The sequence below is a fragment of the Alosa pseudoharengus genome, unplaced genomic scaffold (genome assembly GCF_046254945.1).
Source record: "Alosa pseudoharengus isolate Yale_2024_CS ecotype anadromous, Long Island Sound unplaced genomic scaffold, YU_APseudo_1.1 YU_APseudo_1.1_scf_8, whole genome shotgun sequence".
Lineage (NCBI taxonomy): Eukaryota > Metazoa > Chordata > Actinopteri > Clupeiformes > Clupeidae > Alosa > Alosa pseudoharengus.
Window position 1 is genome coordinate 33,783,361 of NW_027468870.1, and position 25,829 is coordinate 33,809,189.

A 25,829-nucleotide genomic window follows, 5' to 3' on the forward strand; every position below is an offset into this window, starting at 1 on the left:
GGTCTTTAAACATTTACCTAATATTTGTAGTTGCCTTAAAAAAGGAAAAGCAAAGGTGACAGTCCCCCCCCCCCCCCTCCTATTTTTTTTCTCATCGGATCTGCATCGATCTCAAATATGACATTTCTAAAATCAAATTGACGGAAATCCGTCCTATGACGGAGAACTTTAATCCTTGGTTTGTGTGTGTGTGTGTGTGTGTGTGTGTGTGTGTGTGTGTGTATCGCTCTTTCTGTTTGTGTGTGTGTGTGTGTGTGTGTGTGTGTGTGTGTGTGTGTGTGCGTAGGTTCCTTTCTCTCAGCTTCCGAGGGGCAGCAGGCACAACACCCGAGCCCTTAGCACACTCCGGCTCTATTACTGCTTAGAGTTAATGGGACATCAGAGCGAGCAGACAAAATCCCAGGGCTCCATGACAAGCTGTGTTTGATTGTTCAATGCATTAAGTACACTGTTGCCGGAGAGGCATGATAACAGATTCCCTCCTGCCACAGCTTGAGTGCTTCCAGTTGGGAAGCATTTGAAATTATTATATTGGTCACTTCCTCTCAAAAACCATATCTAATACGGTCATAGAAACCAAATGACCACAATTATGCAGCAAATGTCAATAGATAGATGAGTGAAATGAGTGCTCTTGGGTGCTGCTGCTGTGACATTGCAAAAGGTCTGGTGGAAGACTATGAGGAAGAGGTTTGTTCTTCGCACAGAGGAAATTGGGTTCAGTGACTCAGTGCTGAACCTCCTTTTAAAACCTGATTCTCATTCTTCACAAGTGTAACAGCCTGATACAAGACAGGATATTAAAGAAAGCTCCCTTTCCTGACAACAGGAAAATAGAAAACGTCCTTCCTTGAGCATGATAGCATGATTAAACAAGCCAAATCTGTTAGACCCCCTATGCATTGTTACCCAACCAATTAAGATAATGAGCTACCCTGTCAATCATATATCAAGGAGGCTACGGATGCTTCGTTATCAAACATCTAGCTTAACACCTTCCCAGTGCTTCTGTATCAGCACAGAGATGTACACCGCCGATTAAAAGCCTCCGTCCTCCTGGTGTCCATGGTATCAGCTCAGAGACACGCAGTGCACGGCTCCTTTGTCCAGGAAAAGGTCAGAGCACAAGGGAGACCGCAGTGTTCTATGACAACTTATTAAGACTCGCATGGGCAAACAATTTGAGCCTGAAACCAAGCGTCACGTCTTCCTGGTCTGTGCCCTGGCCATCAGACTTTCCCTTCTTCTCTCCCCAGCAACAAGTACGACAGGCAGGGCTTCATGGGGATCTGATGGCCTGGTTTAATAAGTCACCGCAGAGGTTTGATTTAGAGAGTGTTTTCTGCCCTCTTTCAGCAATGATGTGTGGGGACATCAAGGGGGGGACAGATCATTAGAATCGGTCAAGATCTATAACAGATGACCTGAAGGAACTGAACCATTTCAATAGTGGGAGGCCAGGGGGCTTGGCTCTCAGATGCTGCTGGCTCTCAGATGCATCATGATTTTGCACCATTATGCAGCATCAGTGCACCATGTTGCCATTCATAGACCATTCAGATTCCTAACATCTTGAGTTAACAACCACAGCTGTGGCCTCAAATAAAGACATTGACTCTTGCCCCAGACCTTGACTCCTGCTCAATAAGGGGCTCGCCTCATGTTGCTGGGAATATCTGAAAGCCTGCTGAGTGATTGTGGCCTCTTCATACTAAGAGCTTTATTTGTGAATGGATGGGATCTCTCTTCGATTAAAAAACTAAAAATTTTACCCACTCCCTTTGGCCAAACAAAGAGGTTTGTAAGTCTCTCGACACAAAACAACAACACCATCTGTGTCCCAGAATCCTGTGCTCCTCCAACAGACTGCGGACACATCTGTGGATCCATCTACGTTTGGTGAAGTTGGGTAATGTGCCATCAAGAGGGAGCTTTTTCCAGAGATGGAAGTGTTTACCCAAAGTTTCTCCAAGTACACTTGTTTTGCGGCAGCCATCTGGTTGCAAGCAAATTAATCGACTGATGGAGGTTTTTTTTTTTTTTTAAAGCAATGGTCACCCTGGAAATCATTGGGAGATGAAAATGGTCCCAGCTGTCTTATCAATCCCTTCTCCTCTGCATCTGCGATATGGATGAAAATGGGAGTAATGATCCAAAAACGGAGCTATATTTAGTGAAATAATTGTTATGCACTATGCAGTGCTATGCAGATAATAAGACCAGTGGTCTGTAGGAAATCTCTTTGGGACAGACTCTTGGATGAGAAGAGTTTTAAATGCTCAGAATATGTACAGGAAGGATCAGACCAGTCTGTAAACTGAACTTAAGATCACTGATAGTGTTTACGCTTTGAAGGCTTTTCATTTGTTGCTAAAAGACTGGACAATGTCCACATCCACGGCTGAGGTGCCCTTGAGCAAGACACCTCACGCCCCAACACTGCCACAGCAATGGCTGCCCACTGCTCCAAGTGTTTGTGAGGTCACTCACCACGGATGGGTCAAATGAAGAAGAAGAATTGTCCTTGGGATGGATGGATGGATGAATGGATGGATGGATGGATGGATCTATCTATCTATCTTTACAGTATATGCCATGCATTGCAGACAGCTACTGGCTACTCAGGCCACGCTGCGTATACTGTGGTTATGACCTTAACTTAAGTGGTCAAAATGCAAAGTCACACTCAGGTCCTGAGTATGAGTGACACTTCCTGAGAACTTTGCAACTTCTTCTTTCCTGTAGGCTCATGAAAGATTGACTGAACATCCAAAGCTCTACCATTATGTTAACACGTCAAGCTTAACACACCAACAGAGAAAAGCCACCAGTGATCAGGTATATAATGAATGTGGACAGTTATGAAGCAGATGGCTAACAATTGGAATCAGCTGTGTTACAACCTGTCAAAATCAATGTGTTGCATCACAGACAGTGCTCTGATGTAACTAATAACAACAGAACCTGCAGCGCCGTTTAGTCCATTAAAACGCCAAATGGAGTCTCTGAAGTTCATCCATAATTAAAGACTAACAAGTAATACCAATCCTTATAAAGGCTTCCTCACGGACTAGTTTCTACTCATCGCTTTTGAGATCGAGACTGATACACTATGTGCGACTTGCACCAAGACTGAAATGGTGAGAAGAGCAAGATTCATGTGTTGGAGACGCGACAGAATGGCATAAGTCAGCAGTGCCCAATGGCCAGCTGACGGACACGAGCATGCGTGCGAGAGAGAGAGAGGGGGGGGAGAGAGAGAAAGAGAGAGAGAAAGAAAGAAAGAGAGAGACAGAGAGAGAGAGATAGGACCGGACCTCCTGTTCTGGGCATGGAGTGGTGTGGGGCTGGGTGTTATGGGAATTATTTATGGGAGCAGAGGGTCTCTGGGGCTGAGCATACCAATGGCTAGGAGTTGTGTGAGTCAGCAGGAGGCCAGGAATGACAGAGCTTTAGCAGCAACAGAGGCCAGAGCAGTGGCGGTGACGATGGAGGCCTCTTGCAGCCAGCTCAGGAGGGAGCGAATGGACTGAGCTCAGGACCAGTGGATGACCCTCACTTCACCTCAACCACGAGGCCTCCTTTGATGCAACAGATGTGGAGACCTTTTCCAGATTGCCAACTGGGTGTGTTTGTGTGTGTGTACATCTGTTTGTGTGTGTATGTGTGTGTGTGAGAAAGTGTGTGTGTGAGTGTGTCAGTGTGTGTGAGAGTATGTGTGTGTGTGTGTGTGTGTGTGTGTGTGTGTGTGTGTGCAGTGATGCCAGTAACGCGTTAGTCTATTTTGACCACTTTTTTCAGTAACGAGTAATCTAACACGCTACTATTTACAAACCAGTAATCAGATTAAAGTTACTTATCTAAGTTACTGTGCGTTACTATTTTTGTCATTTTCCTTAATAAAAAGATATATTCTTTGCTTTCTTCTTGTCTTGGGGATTAATGTCATGTAGGCTATGCTTTCAGCATGAGCACAAGCATGACGTTTTCAGCATGAGCACAATTCACGTGTAAAACCACGCAGCGACACAAACGTAAACAATGGAGGGAGAGAGAGAGATGAAAATTTCATCAGTCATTACTTTGAGTTTGTGTCAGCTAAACATGACAACATTAAAGGAATTATCCGGAGTAAAATGCTCTTTAGATCAATTTACGGATGATTGGGAGTACATACGTTGAGTTGACATCCAAATCATGTCATTCGGATGTGTTTTAAGAAAGTTCGATGTTACCGTTTTTAGTCAAAACTCGTTAGTGTGGAAGTGAGAAGGGCATATTATTTCGCCGCTACAAAACGCTATTTTTATACCTCTTCTACAGTTCCAAACAACATTACACTTACGTGGTAGTGAGTAGAGGGTCCCTAAAGCCAAACCGAAGTATCCCGAGGTCTTTATGTGGTCGGATAGAGAGTCCAGAATTAATGTCCAGTCCATACAACTTCATTTCAATTTCAAAAGAAATACTGGACTATGTTTTTTTTAAACGGCGACGAAATTGTGAATTTCCAGAGCACACTTGGCAATTGACTCCTACGGACTTTCCCCTAAAGATGGCAGAAAAACAAAACTACAAAAAATCTACATATTTTACTATAACAATTTCTATCAATAGGCCTTCCTTATTTGGTGTACTTAGACATTATTGAACAAACATCTGAATTTCAGTATCTAAGTAGGTTAGGTTGGGATGTCTGCTATACATTGCTGTTAAAATGCACTTCCAGTATAGTGGGTATTGGAAAAACCAGTTATCATTTTTATGTTGAGGCGGTGGGGGTGTTGTCAGCAGCTGCTGAAAGTAAATAATAAAGTAACTTCTAATCTAACTTAGTTACTTTTAAAATCAAGTAATCAGTAAAGTAACTAAGTTACTTTTTAAAGGAGTAATCAGTAATCAGTAATCAGATTACTTTTTCAAGGTAACTGTGGCAACACTGTGTGTGTGTGTGTGTAATCTGGTTCATCCAGTAAGTGGGGCTTTGGTCCTGTAGTCAACAGGGAAATCAAAACACAGTAGAGCTCAAGCGCCTTACTCAATAATAATCCACAATACATTTGCCTTGTTTAAACTTGATCAGGCTCCCAATAGTGAAACTACCTGAGTTTAAAGAATTACTGATAACTGTCACAAACTAAATAAATGTATAGTCTAATCACAGATAGGCCAACAAGTTTTAAAAGACTATAATGGTTAAGCATATAAAGTAGCCTAATTAGCAAGTGTAATGTGTTTTTCTTGTGAAGGTGTTATTCACAGTGAATACCTTACAGCAAAACACCTCAAGCCCACAGGTAGAGGAACACAGGCTCTGTTTCTCACTGCACACCCTGGAGGGCCACTGAACATCAGGTGGGAACCTGCATAAACCCTCCTCACCCTTCTGGAAAGACCTGCGGCTGCTTGTGGTATTAGACTTACTGATATCCTTTCAGACAGGAATGACAATCATGCAAAGCATGGGAGGTATTCTGGAATTACCCAAATGCATAGGCTAGTTAAGCATTGGTGAGATACCTACAGTAGAGGTCTCTTCTAAGGGCATAGATGAGTCAGACAGGTCTAATGATTTTGAGCGGGGGGTACTCGTCACATAGTGCCGTGGGCTGCAAACGCCGTCAGGCTGGGAACACACAGGCGATGAATAGAGCACACACAAGACCCGCTGGAGCACATCCAGATCAGCATCACACTAATTCACACACAATAGCATTTCATCTCTCATTTGCCCAATAATGACAAGTGCTCATTTCTTTGTATTAATGAGACATCACAAGAGGGAACACCACATACACAGATGAAAAGAGATAAAGGCTCTCTCATTCATTCGCTCTCTCTCTCTTTCATTTGCTCTTTCTCTCTTTCTCCCTCACACACATACACACACATCACACACACCCCCCAAAACAAAAAACACACGCACAAACACACACACACTCGCTCTCACACACACACACTCACCCCCCCACCCCCCAAATATACACACAAAAACACACACTTGATCGCTCTCACACACACTCTATCTCTCCCTCTCTCTCACAAACATACACACACATAAATCTGTCATGTCTTCCATGCATCTGTGCTGATGCTTATCGGCAGTGTATTTTTCATAACACTGACCGCATGTGATTTTTATCACTACTCACTTGATGGCTTTGTAATGCCCTTTTCAAAACACCATTGTTAACCGTAATGCTCTCTCTCTCTCCAACTATTTACCTGTAATCTATCCATATCTCTGCCTCTCTGTTTTTTTTTTGTGTTCTGGTGTCACTCTCATTCTCGTCTCCCTCATCTATACTTTCTGTCCCTCCCACTACGCACGCACACACACACACACACACACACACACACACACACACACACACACTACCCATCTCTGACAGAACCAACCCCCACCCCCCTCCACCACCACTCCAACCTCCCTCCCCCATGAACTCATCTTCCACAGGAGCACTTTGCCCCATCACAGGCCCACCATGATGAGAAATGCTGACACCACACCCTGCACGCCAACGCCCACCATCCACACCCATTATGCCACATCAGCAGCGGGGAAAGGGAGGGGGCGGGTGTGGAGGGGGTGGGTGTGGGGTTGGGCGAGATGCTGGAGAGACAGATGACCTCAGGAGCCACAGCACAGGAGGCTCCAGTGCCAACTCTCCGGAGAAGCAGGCCGGATGATCAAATGCATGACTGTATGCTTACATGCCTCAACTACAGGATAAGGTTTCACTGACAGGAAGGCTGATGGTTTGTGTCTGTACTGTGGGATCTACTGACTGAGGCAGTCCAGCCCTCCAGGACTCCTATCCGTGCTGCAAGGCTACGTCACATATTGGTGTAGGCTTACAGATAAAGGGATGGGAAAAAAAAAGAAACGGATCAATAATGTCCTAGAGGCACAAGATAATCATATTGACATGCAACCAAAGGACTTGCTACAATCTGTGTGTATTGTCCAGTTCGCAGTAGCAGTGACTGTCCGCCAGTGATCATTATAAACAATGCGATTTGTTTCAAGGCAAGCCATAAACCTCATTTTGCAAAGGCGAATGCATTGTGATTCACGGAATATCTTGTCCATCTCTTTGCCTTAAATTGCATACGTAATCCTAGGAAATTGGTCATCTTTTTGTGACTGCTTACATTACACACCAGCACAGTACAGTCATAGGAGACTACAAAGCTTTGGACCTAATAGTTGATCTGCCTTCGAAGATCAAGATCTCAGATACCTGCATTGGTCAATATGAGTGAGTTTCTGAAACCATCAGTAACTGAAAAGGCAATATATCAGTGTCAAATGTGTAGACTTCCTTAAGTTAGGAATTTTCAACAGAAAATATCCAAATGTCATCACTAACCACCCATTTAGTAGCCTATAGGCTACTCAAGACAAAATGGTGTGTTAAACAAGAGCACATGGATGCAGTGGCACACTCATAACCTGCAGCCAACTGGAACACCTGTGTATAAATTTGTTCATTCAGCAAGAGCCGTAGAGTCGAGCCATAGAGCCGTACATAGTACAATATCTTGTGCTTTCACAATACTTTGGCTAACAGATAGGGTAATCGATTGCCTGCATTTTCAAATACACATTTGGAACCTTGCCAAATAGTCTGCAGATGCAAATAAGGAACAGTGACACAGCACGTATGGCAAGCATGACAAAATACAGTCCTCAAATGTTATGTTACAATTTAACTGGCAGAACACTGAAAGCTTTGTCTACAAACATTATGTTTGCATATCTGTTTGTGTATTGTGCGTTTCTTCGGAAGAGCGCTGTAGCAGCCTACTGTTTCCACTGTAATCGACCTACTACCATGGGCGCAACACAATAAGCCACGACGTGCTGCTGACTGCTGTACACTGGGGTGGGCAATTCAACCGTGCCCCTTTGTTGCGGACACATCAGCTCAGAATAGACATAATGGTAGCCTACCAACCACATTAACTTGACAGGTGGTTTGTGAAAGAAAATATAACAATTTTGGGGAAAGTTTCACTTACCGTGTCAGACCGTCCTGGACCACTGTGTAGAGAGGAGGGGAGGCACAGTTGACAGCTCGCTCTGTCGGTAAATGCCGTTTTCTACTTCTGTCCTCGCTGTCAGTAGCTATTGTTTGTAAGCAGCATGTCCTACTTGAGTCTCAAATCTCAAAGGTAGGCTATCACACCTAAATGTCTCTAATAAACAAACGTTATGAATGTAAAGTACTCTGGCATCTCACTCACATGCCAAGCCCCCTACATTCCAACTGAATGCTGACATTCGTCCCATCTTTCCCGTACTCCCTTCCGCACTGTGTGGACAGAGGCTTACTAAATGCCGACCGATAGGAGCGCCTAGCTGCAGGAGCTTTCGCCCGCTTTCACTTTACGAAAGGTTAGCTATTTGTGACTCGGAATGTTGATAAGAAGCAACACGCGATCATTGGGGAACAAGTCCCTCAGTGTGATGAAATACTGTCATAGTCGTATTATACTGTACAGACAACTTTCATGAATCGTCAAACATTCCCCCAATGGATTTTCGCTGGGTCCTAAAACCCGTTGGCTAATGAACAACGTGGAGAGACCAATGGCAAAGGTGTCCCTTGCTGTCTGGAGCCTTTGTTCGAGTAAGAGTTAAATGTATCCCAGATAATGACCAGGCACAATTGACATAGGCAACAGAAAACAGATCACTACAGGAATTTACTACATAATAAAGCTATGTAAAAAATAGGTTTGTCGGTTGTCTGATATTTAATGTAGGTGTTATTAATCCCCCCCTAAGAAACCCTAAACCTGCGAGCAGGGGCAACATTTTACAGTGCTTGAAAAGCTCTTTGGTCTTAAAATAGGCCTAGGCTATTGGCTTATTTTCAGCTTAATAACTACACAGTAGGCCTATGAAGAAACTTAAGGTTGGTATTAGGTTGTTGTTGATTATCAACAGTTTCTACAGCCAGTTGAGTCATTCTCTCCCCAGACACTCAAGGCAACTCAAGCCCCCATGAGTACAATCAAGGTCCTAAGAGTGGGTCTTCTTGGAAAGGCAGACAACCATCCACCGCTTACTGTACCTCACACCGACCCCCCACTTCCTTCTCTTAAGAAATACTGGGAGAAGCTCAGATTTTTAAACAAGCAGTTGGCACATGCAGTTCCTGAACAGTGTCAACCCAATGAGGAATGCCAGTAGGCCTATGCCTCATGTAGCCATTCTCTAGTCTAATTCTTTAAAAGATTAACAGTATGTAGGGTAATTCAGAGAAACCTGCGTAATGAGGAACCACACATACAGTTGCACTCATAAGTTTACATACCCTGTACATACACATGCTAAAGTTGACTAAAAAGAGGAATAAAAACTCTTTTGGAAATTGATCGTTATGCCTTAATTAAACAAATGAGAAAAAATCCAACCTTTAAGGACACCAATTTTCGTTGTGAATGAATAATGTATCGTAAATAAATAAACTTTTTTCTTTACAGGAGCTCATAAGTATACATGCCCCAATGTTAAATTCCCATAGAGGCCGGCAGAAGCCAAGTTATTTCATGGATCCAGGATACTATGCATTCTGATAAAGTTCCCTTGGCCTTTGGAATTAAAATAGCCCCACATCAACACATACCCTTCACCATATCTCATGACTGGCATGGGGTACTTTCCATAAGATCATCTCTCAATGCAAATCAAACCAGCTATTAGGCTAACTGAAATAAAACCATGCCAATCTCTAGGTATGGTGAAGGGTATGTGATGATGTGGGGATATTTTAATCCCAAAGGGTATGTAAACTTATGAGTGCAACTGTAAAAGGAGGAAATAACGTTGCTATGTGGGCATGGAATCCTCAGTTATGTAAAGTATTGCACATATGAAGCAAGCTGTTGTGCATGTGAGAAAGGCAGTGGGTGTAAGAGGAAGAAACTGAGTTTGCCTGTGCAAGTAGGGTCATTTCTAACCAGCAAAAGGTCCTCCTCCGCATGTAGGCCTTATGTGTGCTACTTGACCATAATAGGCCACAACAAATACACAGAGGAAGCACTTGCAGATGGGCCTTCAACCACGAGTATTTTCGGAGAGGCTGACTGTTCTACATACGTCTGTCAATTAAAGATTCAAGACCTACAGCATATCCATAAATATAAGGCACTAATTTATAAACTTACCTTTGCTTTTGACACCTGTGTTGCCATTTGGTTAAAGGATAAATGACCATAAATTCCATAAATTAACTCCCTATATTTGCCATGATTTGACTTTAAGTAGTAGAAAGTAGTTGCGTTTAAGTACAGTTTCTGCCTGCAGGGTTTGTTTTAGAGTCACGGGCCTAAAATGAAAATGTAGTGGCTGCCAAAAGATATGAAAGCAAAAATGGTGAAACATCGCCATCTGCTGGACGGGTGAGCTATGTACACCAAGTTAAGTGATTCAAAACACCTCATAGTGGGGCTGTTAAGCTCTTAAAATAAGGACGATCATGCTTTTTATGAAAGAAGCATGAAACTTTTAGGGTTTGTTCTTGATAAACCTAAGCTTTAATTTAAGATCTGGAGGCATTCTCAGTTTGACCTCTGAGGTCAGATAGGTCACTGACCTCTGTGTTGTGACACTACAGGTGAATGGGGTAAAAATGTAAATAATATATCACCATGAAACTTTCTCAGTTGATTACTCATGTTGAGCTAAGGAAAAAATGTATTGAAAGTTTTTCAATACATTGAATGCAATTATGTTTTAGGCCACATGTTCTCAAACTTTTCTTGGGGGTATTCTTGCATGTTACGCAGTCGTCACTCTTCAGCATAGTAAGCTGTTCCTATATTTCTAAAGAGAGATGTTGTAGGCTACGTTGCATTGCAGACAAATGGATCCTTAACACCGTCAATTCCTATGTAAACATAGCAAGTAACTCAAGTCGTTATATTGTAGCCTATTTGTGGAGGTTTCTTTATTCGGAAAGTTGAATCCGCATTTTCCTCTGGAGTTAAACGTTTGTTTGTAGTTGTATTGATGTTGTGACAAGCTATGTTGTAAGAATGTGAAATGAATACATATCAGAACAAGAGGCTTTTGCGCAATAGTCAAAAGATAATGCACCTTTATTGTAGCCTAGTAGAGTTTGCTAGGTGGAAAACGAGAGGAAAGTGTTTAAAATGTCCATTTAAATAGTAGGCTAATATAATGCACTGTTGAGCATTTTAAATCTGAAATAATAAGGAATGTGAGGAGGTTGCTATTAACTTTAAAGAGTGCATCTACAATTGAAACTATCTACAGCCTATGGCTCAAATTGAATAGCCATGTCCGGTATACGGATGTCTGCTTTAGTTGACTAGATTTTAATCGGTCAAGTTGAAGAGCTGGTGTCCGTTAATGTTCGTGCAAAGAGGCTGATTCATGTCCCTTGCATTTTGCAACTGCGAGGTCCATGGCAGGCGCCCCACAGAAATGTTTCATTTTGTGACTGAGATGTCCACGCTGTCCCCTCTGCGACGCATTCGCCCCCAGTTTCAGAGCTATTCTAAATGCAAAATTGCACAGAGGGACGTGACTGTGGTAAACAAACTATATCCTAATAGAAAACAGATAGCTTTCCTGGCTAAATGGTATAATTTAGGCAGGCCTATTAGACAACATAAATTGTGCTGACGACCCAAATAAAATCTCCTGCGAACCACGTGTGGGTCGCGATCCAGTCCAGGAAAACACTGCTCTAAGAGGTCAACATCATTAAGTGCAGTGAAGATCCCTGGCAAAACATCTACTTCTGTTATCCTGCATATACAGTTAAGAACAGTGTGTTCTGACTGAAAATACACTGCCACATGTCAAAAGGTTGTAAGACAATGTGGTAGAAACATGGAATAAAAAAAATCGATTTGATCTTTTTTAACATTTTTATGAATAATGGCAAGTTCATACCCTTTTTAAATAATCAATGAAAACATATTTATTTGCATTCACAACTCTCAAAATGGTTCTTATAATATCTACCAAGCCTCTCCATGTCTCCACAATGATTCTAGACTACACATTTTTAACAGCAATCAGGGTTTTCAGTCAGGAATGATTATTTGCCATCACTCTGGCCTTGTGCTCACTTTTTTGACTGATTGAGGTCTGGACTCTGCTCTCAGGCTCTGCCACTGTTGATATTGTTCTCGGTTAACCATTTCTTGCCTTGTTTGGTCATATGTTTTGGATCATTGTGTGGTTTATTGGTCCAATGATGCCCATTGGTGCAGGTCTCTCGGCAGACTGCCTGATCTTTTCCATCAAAAATCTCAATGTAGCCCCTTGTTTTAGTGTTACCGTTTACTTTGAGAAGTACTGTAAACAATGATCCAAAACATACAGCCAAACAAGGCAAGAAATGGTTAACAGAGAACAATGTCAACATTTTAGAGTGGCCCAGCCAGAGTCCAGACCTAAATCAGTCAAAAAAGTTAGCACAAGGCCAAAGTGATGGCAAATAATCGTTCCTGCCTCAAAACGATTTCCCCTTCCTTCATTTGTTAAAATAATTCTGTTTACAACAATGATAAAAACAGCAGGGGAAGGGTGACATGAACACTTTGAGCAAACAGGTGGCCAATCAGAGATTCGAAACAAAGGAGAGACCAACATGTCACAATGCAAAATCGCCGGTTTCCCTATTTACATGCAACTGTGAAACTGGAGTTTTCCAAATCGTTTTTGTGGTTTTCGTGTAAATGAGAGGCCAAACCAAGGGTGAAACGGGATCTGTATTACTTACAAGCTGCTTTGAGGCAACACATCAAAAGAGCAATGCACCAGGCTAACATATGGAACCTTGCCTTGGTTCCTAGCCCACAGTTACCAAGTCCTTCAGACTGGGGATGGATTGATACAGATGCAGGCTGGCAGCCACATTGGACAATACTCTCTGAGGCATCACAGGCATGCTATGAGCTTGTGCACTGTGGTTGTAAAAAGGGTTGTACCGGGCACTGTAAATGCAAAAAGGCAGCATTAATGTGCACAGCACTCTGCACATGTGCTGGTGACTGCAGTGACTAAAGCTGTTTTGTAGGCCTTTTTCTTACCCCCAAAAGCTAAGGGCTCTACAACAACTTTAACTGTACTATTTTAGAATGCTGATATGTTACCTGTTCAATGTTACATTGGCAATTTGTGATAGGAGTTCAAGTTGTGAGTTTCTGATAGCTCAAGTAGGGCTACATTTTTGTCATGTCCATATTTATATGGAATTGTTTGGTGAAATTATACATTTTGTACTTGGATTTGCCCAATCATTGGATCTTTTGACAGTGATCTTTTTCACGGCACTTAATGATGTTGACCTCTTAGAGTGCTATCAATGCTATAGATGAGTTCCTCATGCCCAGAAAAATGGACAGACATTTAGTTTACATTTCTATCACATTTAGATCCTAAGATACACCTATTTCTAATTTTGGGCCTAGAAATTTCATATCACAGAGGTACAGGTGAATTACAGGATAATAGAAGTATTGCACCACAAAGTGTATTCTAGTACTAATCCAGCATGGCATCGCCATTGACTTCCAGGAAAAGGCTGGATGACGACCTCGAAAGTGTGGTGACAACTGGAGAGACAGTGGACAGCTTGGAGAGATGGCAACCGGGGCAGGGAGGGTTAGCACCCCAAACTGCAGCTCCTGAGAGGGAGCACCCAAAATGCGCTACGAAAAACTCTAAGGAGAAATACCTCAAGGGGCACCTGAGAGGGGGGGAGAATGAGAGCCCCGAACGGACTGATTCCCTGGTGACGACCAATGCAAATGGACAAACAACGACGAGTGCAGTTTGCAAATGTGGCAAGGTCTGCAAAAACGCGACTGGTCTAAAAATACATCAGACCAAGATGGGCTGCCTAAGGAAGCTTGTGTTGCAACGCACAGTGCCAGTACCCAGTACAGCACCTGGTGAGACGGAGGAGGAACCACGCCCGGACACACACCACAGTGCCCAGAGCCTCCAAGCACCACGAGCTACACCCCAAAGCAGACCATCAGAGTTGCGCCGGATTTTGTGGCCTGCTGCCAACAAAGAGTCAGTGTGGCGTCAGTTTGATGAAGATGTTGATGCAGCCCTTGAAGCAGCAGCCAAGGGCGGTGTGGACCAGAGGCTCCGAACCATGAGCATGTTCATAATCAGCATCGCTTCAGACAGGTTTGGCGCCAAGGAACAACGCGCCACCAGGACTTCCACTGCAGCTCCAGTTGCGAACCGACGAGAGGTCAAGATTACCCAACTCAGACAAGAGCTGAGGACACTCAGGAGCCAGTACAGGAAGGCAAGCGAAGAGGAGCCCTGGCAGAACTTAGGGGTGTGGTAAGAGAGAGGCTAATCACCCTTCGGCGTGCTGAGTGGCACAGGAAGAGGGGCAAGGAGAGGGCCCGCAGGCGCAGTGCCTTCATTGCAAATCCATTCGAGTTCACAAAGAAGCTGCTGGGAGAGAAACGCAGTGGTCAACTGTCTTGTCCTGAGGAGGATATCAACCGCTATATCAGCAACACCTACAGCGATGGCATGAGGGAGCAAGACCTTGGTCACTGTAGAGCCCTCATATGCCCACCGGAACCTAGCACCCTCTTTAACATCAACGAACCCACCCCTAGGGAAGTCAAAGAGGTCATAAAATCTGCCAGAACATCATCAGCACCGGGCCCAAGTGGAGTTCCATACAAGGTCTTCAAGTATTGCCCCAGGCTGCTGGAGCGTCTTTGGAAGATCTTAAGAACCATCTGGAGAAGAGGGAGAGTACCCCAGCAGTGGAGATATGCAGAAGGCGTGTGGATTCCCAAGGAGGAGAATGCAAGTAACATCGAGCAGTTCAGGACAATCTCCCTCCTTAGTGTTGAGTGCAAAACCTTCTTCAAGATTGTTTCCAATCGCCTGATGGGATTTCTCTTAAAAAACACCTACATCGACACATCGGTGCAGAAGGGAGGAGTCCCAGGGGTTGCAGGGTGTATTGAACACACAGGGGTGGTGACACAGCTGATCAGGGAGGCACGAGAGAGCAAAGGGGACTTGGCAGTGCTGTGGCTGGACCTCGCCAATGCTTATGGATCGATACCACACAAACTGGTGGAATTGGCCCTGAGCAGATACCACGTCTCAGAGAAGATTCGAAATCTCATCCTTGACTACTATAACAACTTTAGTCTGAGGGTGTCCTCTGGGACTTCAACATCAGAGTGGCATCGTCTGGAGAAGGGCATTATTACCGGCTGCACAATCTCTGTGTCCTTGTTTGCACTGGCCATGAACATGCTCGTGAAATCTGCGGAAGTGGAATGCAGAGGTCCACTGTCCAGATCTGGCACCCGACAACCACCGATTAGAGCAGGGAAGTCAAATACATTAGAGGGCCAAAAAAACAAATTTGCTACAAGCCGAGGACCAGACTGGTTCAATGTTTATTAAAACATATTAAAATGACTGCACGTAACCTATTGAACCAAGACGTGTACTGTATTTTATTTAATGATTAATATGAATAATGACTGTGACTGAAGTGCGGGCAAAGTTTGCACAAATGTACGATTTTTCCCATCCTCACCGACCTTGTCATAAAACTTTTTTAAATGATCATATGATACCTCCTTGCTGCTTTGTCGTCTACATCAGCCTTTCTCAAACTTCTTTGACCTGAGGCCCAGTCAAGGCATACTTTGGGGTCATAGGGCCCACCTACATGAACCCACCCCCTCCTCCCACCCCCCATTAAATTATCATAATGATATCACAATTATTATTATTTTTATACTATATTGCTATACATGCACTTCAAAACAGTAAATGTTTAAAGTGCTAAGATTGTTCACAAAAGTTTGTGAACACATTCACATCAGAGTACTGCTTTACTAATGTAAAATATAATTAGGCCTACAATAGTTTCATTGTTTTTGCATTGTTGCATGATGCTTGCATGATAAATACTTCTCAAAACAACAGCAATTATATGGGTGCCGTTGTTTTGGGATGTTTCCCTCATGCAAGCATCATACACTGATAGAATATGTATATGCTAATTACATTTCATTTGAATGCCTGAATTTCAAGGATTCAGGAGACACAATACCAGCTTGTGTGAATGGTAAATGGCGGATCAGATCATGCGTAAATCACTGATCTGGAGATCTTTAACTATCTTTAACTAAGACTAATTAATAGCTTTTGGCTGACTTTAATACTTAATGCCAAACAGTGTTTTATATAGATTGTGCTCTGATTTTTATGGAAGTTGCATAAATACACGTCGTTCTATTAAATGTCCTTTCATAATTAAATAGCCTTCCAATAGGTTGAAGCTTAGCTTTGCTACCAACGTGCACACGCATGCATTGAAGAAACGCTCATACCACGACTTAATTCTAAACCTCTATGTTTGATGACACCAAATTAACAAGTATTTCCTACTAATTGCAGAAATGTTTTTTTTCTTTTTCTGTCCGCGGCTCCTTGACCAATTGCGCAGCAAATTATCAGACGATGGCCCGGGAATAATTTCACTCTGCAGACCATTGTCCACATTGCGGACCGCGGCCCATAGTTTGACAAATGGTGACCTGCATGCTGCCATATTAAGGCCTTTTTACGGTGTGTTTTAGCCGGGTTTTGGTGTGGAAGGCTCTGTAGAAATCTGGCACCCTATTCAACGAAGTTAAACTGAAAGAGCGTGCCGTTCACAGACACCAGAATGAACGAGTTCACAGTAACGTTCATCAGGCAGTAGTAGCCTACAGTACGTTCAATTCACGTTCGCTCAAAATACTTATGAAGGAGTGACTTTCGTTCAATGAACGCGTTCAGGCACAGCACTGGGGAGGGGGGTAGCTGAAAGTTGACATCTGCCCTGACTGAATACTGATGAATAATGAAGCCGCTGCAGTGAGTTCGTGGGCTACCGTTGCATTGTGGGGAATGGGGTATTGATGCGCAAAACAGCAGCCGGCGGCTGTGGCCTGCAGGCCGGTTCTAATACTAATCAAATATCATCCCGGGGGCCGTAGATAATTCATTCGCGGGCCGGGTCCTTGACTTTGACATGTCTGGATTAGAGCATTCATGGACGATCTCACTGTCACCTCGACCTCAGTGCCTGGATGCAGGTGGCTTCTTCAAGGCCTCGAACAGCTCATCACTTGGGCAAGAATGAGCTTCAAGCCTGTGAAATCCAGGTCCTTAGTGTTAAGGAAAGGAAAAGTAGCGGATCAGTTCCGCTTTACGCTGGGAGACACCAGAATTCCAACAGTGTCAGAAAAGCCAGTGAAGAGCCTGGGCAAGCTCTTCACTGACTACTTGAAGGACACCGCTGCACGGCAGGGCACCAGCAATGACCTCGACGCATGGCTCTCGGCAGTGGACAAGTCAGGACTTCCTGGCAAGTTCAAGGCCTGGATCTACCAGCATGGCATCCTCCCTCGTCTCCTCTGGCCATTGCTAATCTATGAAGTCCCGATTACCACCGTGGAGGGCTTTGAGCGGAAGATCAGCCGATTCCTACGCAGGTGGCTGGGCCTGCCACGGAGCCTAAGCAGCATTGCTTTCTTTGGCCATAACACCAAGCTACAGCTTCCCTTCAGCAGTCTGGCAGAGGAGTTCAAGGTCACCCGAGCCAGAGAAGTCCTGCTCTACCGAGACTCAGCTGACACCAAGGTCTCCTCAGCAGGGGTGGAGGTCAGAACAGGAAGGAAGTGGCGCGCCCAGGACGCAGTGGAACGGGCGGAGGCAAGGCTGCGGCACAGCACCCTGGTGTGCACGTGGGCTACTGGTAGGGCTGGGTTTGGTAGCAATCCTAAGCCGTGCTACAGCAGGTGTTACTGGAACTAACTGTCCCCTGGGAAGATCGGATGGAGGAAGCCCAGGAAAGGAAGAGGGCCAAGTACGCGGACCTGGTAGCTGAGTGTCGGAGGAACGGGTGGAAGGCCCGCTGTGAGCCTGTTGAAGTGGGCTGCAGGGGCTTCGCAGGCCAGTCTTTACACCGTGTCCTGGGACTCTTAGGGATTTGCGGACCGCACAGGCAAAGAGCCATCAAGAACATGCTGGAAGCTGCTGAAAAAGCTTCACGGTGGCTCTGGATAAAGAGGGGGGGACACGTGGCGTAGTGCGCTACCTGGACACAAGTCGGGGCCTGATCACCCCCGGCTGGGTCGCCCGGGTGAGGGTGTCTGATCTAAGACCCGAAACACCCTATGACCCCGGGAGCATCACTGACGAAGTGTCCAGGTTGCACCACAAGTGTATTCTAGTACTAGATGTCCATAAACCCCTCAGTAATTCTTTTCCCATCTCATATGACAACAAAATGAAATCAATATTTTGAGCCTGGCTTTATCAGACAATCTGATTTTGTTTCTTAAAATGTATGCAAATTAGTGCATTTTTAATGAGAAGGCCTAATTTGCATATTTAAACATTAAAATATAAAAAAAACTTTCAATAAATTTTTTCTTAGCTTAATATGAGTAATCAACTGAGAAAGTTTCATGGTGATATATATTATCTACATTTTTTACCCCATTCCCCTGTAGTGTCACAACATATTACAGAGGTCAGTGACCTCTATCTGACCTCAGAGGTCAAACTGAGAATGCCTCCAGATCTTAAATTAAAGCTTAAGTCATCAAGAACAAACCCTGAAAGTTTCATGCTTCCTTCATAAAAAGCAAGATCGTTGAGCTTAACAGCCCCAATATCACTGTAATAGGCCATTCACAAGTCATAAATGAGACAAAAAGGCAAAATCCACATAAATAACAAGATAAATAATCTTTATTTAATGTCTTTCATATATATAAAATTATGTGTCCACAATTAATATTAACAAGGCAAAACAGAGAATCGGTAATTTCTCAGTTGAGAGTTTGAGGCTCCAGACACTGCCTGAGACAACCCGCTTATGTTCTACAAGACAAAGCCAGGGAACAGCCAAGGAACTCCTGCATATCAACATATTGATCACTTCCTGGTGCAATAGTCAGGTTGTTAACTGCAGTAGAGGCCACAGTAAGTATATACAGCTAGGCAATCCTCAAAATTAGGCATCTCAGTCAAGCATCACATGGTTCCTAGAGCCCAAAACCACACCAAGCCCTTCAATATACACACACATTTTTGAATAAACTTCATTACCCAGTTCCAGAACTGGATAGCACTCTTGTGTAAACCAGACATATTTCGTTTGGAAAGTCCACTCTCAAACCAATTTACTTGTCACTGAAATATTATAATTAATTGTATTATTGTTATTTTTTTCATGATCCTGTTTATTTTACACATTATTTTCTTTTCCCCCGTGTAGAAATAAAAGACACAAATCCCCCAGCAACCATAAAAACAAACAGAAACAATGAACAACAATCTCTCTATTCTACAAAAAACCCTTAGATGTTTGTCATGTGCTTGAAGAAAAATAAAACAGTTTTACTCAGTTCTTTCGCCGTTGGTAAATAGGTCTCATTTAAGCAAGTTCTCTTTAAAAAAAATTAAATATCATATACTGTATAGGTTATTAATTACAGTAACAAGTTTCCATGCAATCTTATTTTTCTGTACAGAGTTCAAGAATTCAGTAGTTCAATAATTAACAAGGCTGTAAAATCCCACACTTCGGACTACTCCTAACACCAGTATGCTAGACTGCCATGACACAGGAAGTAACCCACAGTTCACCATGCTCAGACAATGTTTAAACAGTTACCAAATATGGGTTGTAGGTGTACTGTACATGATATATTAACATATTTCCATGAATATATCAATACAATTTGTATAGCTAACTAGCTCCCTGTGAGATGCAAGAACTGATGGCTATTCCCCCTCTTCAACATAATTACCAGCTGAGCACCTGATATGCTTTAACGTGTGCACTGGTAAAGGATATGAAGTTGTGAAGAGAAACATCTCACAGGATACCAATGTGTTGTGAATGCTGGTCAGCTCAAAATCAAGAAATAAACAGACTAAGCCACCCGGACATTGCGTGGAGAACATACATACACACCCACATGTACATATATATGCACATACATACACACCCACATGTACACATATATGCACATACATACACACCCACATGTACACATATATGCACATACATACACACCCACAAGTACACATATATGCACATACATACACACCCACATGTACACATATATGCACAGTGACTGGTTGTTTCAGTGGCCTGACTCAACTATGGTTTGGTAGTGACCCTGTGATCGAGCTAAGATAGCCGCCACAGAGTATACTCCAATGGCTCCGACAGAGCGTGCTGACTTTAGCGTTTAGATGTCCACACTTCCTGGCCTAGCATGGTGACCTTGTGGCGAGTCCGCATGACATATTGGTGTTTCTCTAACATACTGGACTAGACCTCAAAGTGCAAGGGCACACATTTATATACCCATATATTAACAGCAAAACAAACAACCGAAACCGCCTGGGTTCTTTCAGTCAAATACATTATTATTATTAATTATTATTACTTTAAAAAAAAAAACAAAATACCCACGTTCATCTGTATCGCAAAGCACTGGTGGTGGCAAGCCCCTCCATAACCCGGAGGCAAGGAAAAAGCAAGGTGACCTACATAACATTACGCTCCGGCGCTGAGAGCCCCAAATGACATTCACCAAAATTAAGAGAGCAAAAGGCAAGTGGCAATCTGAAATGACCCCAAAAGAATCCCAAATCAAAAAACAAGAAACATTAAAGGAATTTGTCTATCAGTACAACACAGTAAGGGCATACAGGAGGAGGGTTTGGGGCTATATAGTAAACATGACTTTGGCCTGAGTATGGCGACAGGGCATAACAGAATGTGGTTAGAATGTCATGGTAAAAACAAACAAAAACAGCAAGGCCAAATATTGTTACATTCATGCTTCGTTGAATTGGGTTTAGTTTAGGATGTGCAGGGGAGAGGAAGAGTGCTGTTCCTGGGTGAGTGGCTGTGTGTGTGTGTGTGTGTGTGTGTGTGGGGGGGGGGGTTACGCTGATGACATACTGGTTTACGGAGTAGAGCAAGAGCAGGGTGAACTTGGTCTTGCCACCAAGAAAAGAGTTGAAATGTAGCTGCCCTGACCTAACTCCTTCCTCATCCATCCTCTGTCTCCGCGCCTCCTTTTAGTCTACATCCAATGACACTAGCAGCTCCTGAATAGTGTTGTCCTGTGCATATACACTAGAATAGGAAGATTCCATTACATGCCATCAGACCAGGGATCAGTTACAGCTGACTGGACTGACTGCTCATTTTTACTAACGGAAATGAAGTGTTAAACCGCTAAACCGACGTTGTTCTGCCGTACCTCATCGTAACGAGAGAAAAAAGGCCAGCTGGAGTCTAGCACAGCGGAAAGCTCGATAGACTCACAGAGACATCTTGGTGTTGCCTTTTATGTTTTCTAGTCAGTTTAGAGCATCTGTTGGAGGAATCCATCAGACTATTTCAGAAGGCTTACCGTTTATACATTGGAGAACTTTTTTAATTTCCTCTGGTCTGCAGATAGAGGTGTAAATGAGTATTTCACACTTTGGGGACAGTTGTTTACAGTATGCCGGGCATGTTCAGTCAGCAAAGTGCTGCTTCCTCATTGGGGGTTGCGGGGTTGGGGAGGGTAGCAAGTAGCATGCTAGACGGAACTGCCTCGGCACATTCAAAGCACGCTTCCTGATGTCAGCATGGTTTACAGCAAACAAGGAAAGAACCCCACAGAGATAAAGGCAAAAGAGAGGCAAGAGGAAGAAAGAAACTGCCAGAGGGAAGAAGGGAGGGAGAGAAAGAAAGAAAATAGAGAACGAGAGAGAGAGAGAGAGAGAGAGAGAGAGAGGAGTGTAGGGTGGGTTGTTTTTGAAGATAATAATGACATGCTTTGCCACAGAAGTGGTGGTGCTGCAAACATACACAAACACACAAAGCAAATGTACACACACACACACACACACACACAAAGCTGTCATGATGACACTGTCTAGCAGTGTGGAGCACAGTGGTGTTCCTCAGAGATTGTCATGGGGACACTCCATCTATTCTGGACAGACGGAACAGGAAGTGAGGCAGCATAGAGGGGGAACAAAGGAACGTCTCTGGGTCTTTTCCATGGTGGTGGCCACGTGAGAGTTCATCATCAGTCCACGCCCACGCCATCCGCACCTCCTCCCATCCCCAGCAATCCCCTACCCCCTCCCTCCTCACTGCATGCTGACCTCAAGGCCCTTCACTATGACCCCCCCCCCACCCCACACCATCCCAAAACAAACACATCCATGGTCCAGTTATTGCACTACTATATACAGCAAGTGACCCAAAGCTTACGAACTAAAAGCCTCAAAGAAATCCTAAACACCATGTTTTGTCATACCTTTTCTGTCCAAAATACAAGGGGTCATGCGCCTGCTTGCTTGCTTGCTTACAAACACACACAAAGTTTCACTCTCTCATACACACACACACACACACACACACACACAGCCCTGCTCATCTCTAGTGGTGGTTGGACATGCAGTAATAGGGATGCGTTGGGGAGAGGAGGGTGCACTGAGGAGGAAAGAGAGTGGGGGGGGGGGGGGGGGTTGGGTATTGGGGTGGGGGGGTGGGTGGAGGGTTGACTCAGAATTTCAGCTGCCGACTCTTTATGTACCTCTCCTCCTCATTACCTGCAAGAGACAGAGACAGACAGAGAGCCAAGTCAGTCATGTCACCGTGAGGATGACGAGAGAGCGACAGCACTAAAGGACAGAGAGAGAGGGATAGAAGGAAGGAAAGAGCAAAGAGGGAAAGGAAGGAAGGAGAAATGGGAAAGAAAAGGGGGAATACCTTTGGAGAACAGGTGGAGAGGAGAGATTTAGGCTGTATAGGAAACAGGGAGAGAAGGGATAGAGAGAGAACCTTCAAGAGTTAGAAAAAACAACATTCTTATTCTTCATCATGAATTCCTTTTGTGACATGACGTGTATATCACAAACAAACCCGCATGCTGCAACAGGTCAAGAACGTTATGTCTCAAAGTCGTTTTCAGACCTCAACAATGCTTACCCCTGTTTCCTGTATTATATGAACATACTGTATGGTATACAATCCAATGCATTGAGCAAATAGTTGTGTCTGGCTGAGGCTGTTCTGGTGAAACAGGGATCTGGGACACGTACCCTCTAAATGGTGACGGGAGAGGTACTTCAGGGCTTCATCCAGCAGGATGACGGGAATGGAGATCTTCAGCACCACGATCCACTGGGAAAAGTGTAGCGGGGTCACCTGGAAAATGAGCTGAGGACAGAGAGAGAGAGAGAGAGAGAGAGAGAAAGAAAAAGATAGTTAGAGGGTGTTGTTTGTTAACCCTTAAAGGTGTTGGTTTTTGAGAATTTTAACATAAGATTCCGTTCCGCAACAATTCAAGGTTCTAAAATTCTATATTGAATTCAAGGAAACCAGATATTCGTTCTCCATGTTTAATGGACTGAAGCCACTTATGGCTTTTGTGGTGCTCTAGCCACTCTACAGAGGAAGTACACCAGCTGGAGTCTTAACAGGACTACTGTACTGGACACCTCGTTGACCAGTCAGACATCCACAGCTCTAGGGAGAGAGAGCGCCATAACAACCTTGATCTTAAGATGACCAGACAACATCAGAGACAGGCTCTGGGAGTAGCCGGGAGACAGTGGACACAGACCAGGGGCTCACTAATGTGGGACGGCAAGGAAGGAGGACAACGGGGACACTGAGAAACAGACACACAGACGGAGGAGTGCGGGACAGGTTGAGCCGGACGGTCAGAAAGGTCGACGGGCAGCTGGGGTAGGTGAGGGGTAGGGTGGGGCACTACTCACCGGCAGAGGCTCCACGTAGAGGATGAGGAAGTGCAGGGAGAGGGAGAGGATGATGGCTCCCAGCAGCCAGAAGTTGACCCATGGGGGCATTCTGAGCAGGGACTGGTTCTCAGACAGGCTGGAGGTGGGGAAAGAGGGCACATTAGAAGAAACAACAGCCAGACAAACTTCCAGGCAGACTGACCAGTCACTCACCTAGACATAGAAAATACATTTTACATTCTGGACATTATAGCTTGCCATTTCATGAGCTAACTGCCCACTGAGATGATGCTTATGTTTATAGTTCTTAGCAGATGCTTTCATCCTTACAGTGACATCTTAATGTTAATGTTAAACTGTTCATTTTAATTTTAATATTAATGTCAAGTCAAGTCATATAACCCAATACCAATATTAAACTATTAAACTAAGACTAAACAGAATTTAACAGAATAATGACAATAACCATAAAAACATATCAAAAAACCGTGACTCTAAGGACTCTAACAAAACAATGTGGGGCATTGTAACTCACATCAACCAACCCTGACTGTTATAACAAACCGGAGAGATTTTCAGTGTAAAATGGCCTCTCTCTCTCTCTCTCTCTCTCTCTCTCTCTGTATTCATTGGCTGCTACCCTGCCAAAGTCCATTTAAGGACGCAGAGCCAGCCCACCTGTTGAGCGCATTGAACATCTCTATGGTGACCAGCACGGAGAGGGCCATGGTGGTGGGGTAGCGTGACTCAAACACCTCGCAGTCAATGCCCTGGAACATGGGGTTGTCCTCGGTGCACTGCATGAAGTGCCTCTGCAGACAGGGAGGATGACGAAAAGGAGGGGGGGGGGGGTGTAGTGGAGGCATCAATCATTTACTTTAATTTTGTTTTTCAAGTAATTTCAGTAAAAATGTAATTGGGTATTATTATATAATGTATCTTTACTCAATAAAAACAACAGAACTGCAATTTTATTGATATTACCTGACATACACAATTAAATAACATGACTTAATGTTTTCAAAAATGGATTTATGCTGTTTTGGAACCATTCTCTTCACATATTGTAGGTACAGGGCTTTAGTTTTTGGAACTACAATGATCACATTTTTGTAATGCCCTGCAATTAGGAAGGATGCACAAAAAAGAACATCCAATATTAGCCCAAATATTTGTGTCTGGATTATAGTTGCCCTGTATACACACACAAGCACTCGCATACAAACGAACGAAGAGGACAGACAACACAAAGACTGTCGCTCCGGTTCTTACATAAACACTTTTGTTTGAACTACAATCACAATGTCTCTTGCCCAAGGAAGAGATGTTAAAGAAATCAACAATGAATTTCCTCACCCCACACTTCTGACATGCAGTGTGCGTGTCCGTGTGAGTGTGTGTGTGTGTGTGTGTGTGTTTGTGTGTAAATGTGTATGTGTGTGAGAAAGTGAGAGTGAGAGTGTGTGTGTGTGTGTTTGTGTCCGTGTGACTGTGTGTCCGTGTATGGCTGTTCAAAGACAAGATGAATGCTCTGCAGAGTTCAGTGGACGGGAAGTGCCTTGACCTTTGAGAGGTCCGCAGATCGGACCTCAGGCTGAGGCCGAGCTGCTGCGAGCCTGATGTGGGAACACAGCTGCCTGCTTCCTTTTTGGGCTAATCCCACTGGCTCCCGACTGCTCTTGTGAAATTCCACTGGCCAAGCGCTTACAGCTACATGTTCACGTGTTCGGAGACAGGGCTGACCGCTTTTACTGCTGCAGTCATTTCACAATCACCATTCATTCATAGTGGATTTCATTCATTCATAGTGGATTTCATTCATTCATTCATAGTGGATTTCATTCATTCATTCATTCATTCATAGTGGATTTTATTCATTCATTCATTCATTCATTCATAGTGGATTTTATTCATTCATTCATTCATTGTGGATTTTATTCATTCATTCATAGTGGATTTCATTCATTCATTCATTCATAGTGGATTT

At 43.8% G+C, this 25,829-nt stretch overlaps 2 protein-coding genes and 1 pseudogene across 3 annotated transcripts in view; 1 reads left to right on the forward strand and 2 right to left on the reverse strand.

Annotated features, from left to right (window-relative positions):
• The window catches only part of camkk1a (calcium/calmodulin-dependent protein kinase kinase 1, alpha a), a 70,041-nt gene extending 61,534 nt beyond the window's left edge, over nt 1–8,507 (reverse strand). For both annotated transcript variants that reach the window (XM_076275344.1, XM_076275343.1), the window contains exon 1: nt 8,026–8,507. The gene's annotated coding sequence lies outside the window, so the exon portion shown is untranslated. The remainder of the gene's footprint in view (nt 1–8,025) is intronic.
• A 5,037-nt stretch (nt 8,508–13,544) lies between these two features.
• On the forward strand, nt 13,545–17,860 carry LOC143112721 (uncharacterized; annotated as a pseudogene).
• Nucleotides 17,861–22,635: 4,775 nt separating this feature from the next.
• Nucleotides 22,636–25,829, reverse strand: part of atp2a3 (ATPase sarcoplasmic/endoplasmic reticulum Ca2+ transporting 3) — a 44,549-nt gene continuing 41,355 nt past the window's right edge. The window contains exons 18-21 of the mRNA XM_076274594.1: nt 24,521–24,654; nt 23,861–23,978; nt 23,180–23,297; nt 22,636–22,687 (exon numbers count right to left, since the gene is read on the reverse strand). Of these exons, the coding sequence (XP_076130709.1) occupies nt 22,641–22,687; nt 23,180–23,297; nt 23,861–23,978; nt 24,521–24,654 (417 nt within the window). The 3' untranslated portion in view covers nt 22,636–22,640. The remainder of the gene's footprint in view (nt 22,688–23,179; nt 23,298–23,860; nt 23,979–24,520; nt 24,655–25,829) is intronic.